Below are 2,860 nucleotides of genomic sequence, written 5' to 3'. Positions count from 1 at the left end.
TCAGGGAAATTAAATAAACAGGTCCAGCCCTAGAGGAGGGAAGTGGAGAAGAGACTAACTGCATATCAATTTGGTGATGACCTTTCTAGTGAGTTTCCAGTCATGGGAATTAAAATTTAGGCCTTCCAATTAGTTATGCTCTTTCTATCTGTCCCTTTAAAATAGATTTTACCAACAAAGTCCAATCCTTAGTCCTCTGTGAGATTTCAAAACTGTCAGACACTCAATATTTAATCTCAAGAATTTTAATCTTGATATTATGCTTAAGTAATTTTAAATCATTCATTCCTTTCTTCCTTTCTCCATGAAACAAATATGTATTGAGCACATATTATGAGTCAGGGACTATTCTAGGTCCAGGGGTCACAAGGCAAACAAGACAAGCCCCCAAAGAGCTTGTGTTCTTAAAGTTGAGTTTCTCTTAAAGTTTCATTTATTATCCAAGCAACCTGGATACCCTGCATCACTTTTTTATGGGCACTAATGGGTCTACTGAGGAGCCTGGTGGCTTTGTGGTTATGAGTTGAGCTGCTAACTTCAAGGTCAGCAGTTCGAAACCACCAGACACCCTGTGGGAGAAAGATGGGGTTTTCTACTCCCATTAAGAGTTACAGTCTCAGAAACACAGGGGCATTTCCACCACATCCTACAGGGTGGCTATGAGTTGGCATTGACTCAATGGCAGTGAGTTTTTTGAATGGGCTAATCAGGTAGGTGATTTTCAAAGACCCTCTGGAAATCCATACTTGAATCCAAAGAAGCAGGTGCTCCAATGGGCTAAGTCCAGACTTGGAGGCAGGTAGTCAGTGGGGGAGTTCTTTCCAGGAAGATGAGCTTCTGGGCACATCTGGTCCATGGCACATGGCACTCCCAGTAAAACTCCCAGTAAAACTGAGGCAGGTAAAGCACAGTTCAGATTCCCCACCACCACCCCTCTATGTTTATGCCGTTTCTTCCTTATGAGATAGTGGTTCTCAACCTCATCATTTAGATGAAGACACTAAAGTTTGAATATTTTGTGTGACCTTGATTAAGGTCACCTGGACAGCAAATGGTGAAACCAAATGGTGAAACTAGAACCCAATTCTGGTGTCCCAGGGTCAGTGCTGGTTCCAGGTAGTTCTGTTATCCTGCTCATCCTCAAACTGCCAGCCATGTCTCCAAACAGCTCTGACCTCAACATGCATGTGCTGGACCAACAAGTGTTAGCACCGAATATTGTGAAGTCCTCGTATAATTAATTCTTTTGCTTTGTTGTTTTCTTTAAAGGTACCAAGTCGTCTGGTTTAGGGGCCTGTGAGTGGCTTCTGGTCCTTACGTCCCTGCTCTTCATCATTGTGACCTTTCCCTTTTCTATCTGGTTCTGCATAAAGGTGAGATTTCTTAAGGACCCAATAAGTAATTTCCCGATGCATCTTCCGGACCACATCATGCCCACCCTGCTCGACAGACAGCGTTTTCATACATGCTGTTTGCTCTGTGTGGGATGCCCACCTACCCCACTCCTTTTCAAGTTGATCCTGACTCGTCACCATCGTCACTGTCGGCGTTAGCGTCTGTAGAGTCGATTCCAGCTCATAGCGACTCTGTGAACAACAGAATGAGACACTGCCCAGTCTTGGGCCATCCTTACAGTGATTATAGTTGAGCCCATCCGTGCAGCCACTGTGTCAGTCCCTCTTGTCCAAGGTGTCCCTCTTTTTCACTGCCCCTCTACTTTACCAAAGTTAGGAACCAGTCTTGCTGACAACACGTGCTGCTGCTTCTGTTTCTTGTTGGTTCTCGACATAGCTGCTATCTCTTCATGAAAGGGCGGCAGTGCAGGCTCCAGCTCTCTCTCCAGCTTTGGCTGCAGATTGGGTGCATCTGTTGTCTTCCCCAACTGTAAATGTCTTGCCACGGGTGGCAGCAGCTTGTTCATTTTCCTTTAACTAGTGCCTAGGCCCACCTTCTCCTTAGCCACGCTTCCGTCCTGAGAGAATTCCAGGCGAAGAGAAACAAAGGAAGCACTTTGAGTTCGTCTTTCAGAGTACCTTCCGACAGGTCAAAACAGACAAACACAACCCTTTGGGAACCAGGTCTGCGCTCCTCCTTCTGGAAGTGGGCTGTCCAACTGCTGTCCCAGAGAGGATGTTGACATGGCATAAGACCTGGTACAATACTGTCATGCTCTGCTATCAGGTTCAAATCTTGACCTCGCTCACTTTTGAATGTTCTCTCGGTTGTGGGAGACCATTTGCTCTCTTTCAGTGACTTTCACTCCGACTCTCTGTAACGTTGCTTCTGTTTTTGGAGTTTCTGTGGACGGCTGGACCCTTCGCGCACTCTCCTCCATCATTTTCACTAATGTCACGCTCCACCTTCAGCGCTAGAACTTCAAGTAACAGACTGTTGTTTTGTTTGGTCTCAAAAACAAAAGATCTCTGATGCCTAGATCATTCTCGTGGCAATAGTTTTGAGGAATTTAATGTTCATACTTGAGTGATTTGAGAGTCTTATATTCCCCTTTAGGTTGTACAGGAGCACGAGAGAGTGATCATATTCCGACTAGGACATCTGCTTCCTGGAAGAGCCAAAGGCCCTGGTAAGAAACATCACTTGTGCCTCCAGAGATGTGTCAGTTTTTTCTATCTATGCATATTTATAATGTGAACCTTTGAAAGATCTTGATTTATGAGATAGGCTTTTTTCTTCTATTTAAAATTATGAAAAAAAAAATTATGGTGAACAATATAGACACCAAACCATTTGCCGAAGCAACAGTGTCCACATCTCCAATTCAATGACACTGACACCACTTTTCAGGCTATTCCACCATTACTGCTGTCCTTTCCCCAGAGGTGTGTGAGTCTGGGTACTT

The 2,860-nt window shown here is 44.6% G+C and overlaps 1 protein-coding gene across 1 annotated transcript in view; it reads left to right on the top strand.

Moving 5' to 3' along the window:
• Nucleotides 1–854: 854 nt before the first annotated feature.
• Nucleotides 855–2,860, top strand: part of NPHS2 (NPHS2 stomatin family member, podocin) — a 29,315-nt gene continuing 27,309 nt past the window's right edge. The window contains exons 1-3 of the mRNA XM_045297978.1: nucleotides 855–900; nucleotides 1,270–1,373; nucleotides 2,512–2,584. Coding sequence (XP_045153913.1) covers nucleotides 855–900; nucleotides 1,270–1,373; nucleotides 2,512–2,584 — 223 coding nt within the window. The remainder of the gene's footprint in view (nucleotides 901–1,269; nucleotides 1,374–2,511; nucleotides 2,585–2,860) is intronic.

The sequence above is a fragment of the Echinops telfairi genome, unplaced genomic scaffold, assembly GCF_000313985.2.
Source record: "Echinops telfairi isolate 266 unplaced genomic scaffold, ASM31398v2 ScPeMD7_7424;HRSCAF=8462, whole genome shotgun sequence".
NCBI classification, from domain to species: Eukaryota; Metazoa; Chordata; class Mammalia; order Afrosoricida; family Tenrecidae; genus Echinops; species Echinops telfairi.
The sequence above is the reverse complement of the archived record's forward strand: the minus strand, read 5'-3'. Positions and strand labels throughout refer to the sequence as shown.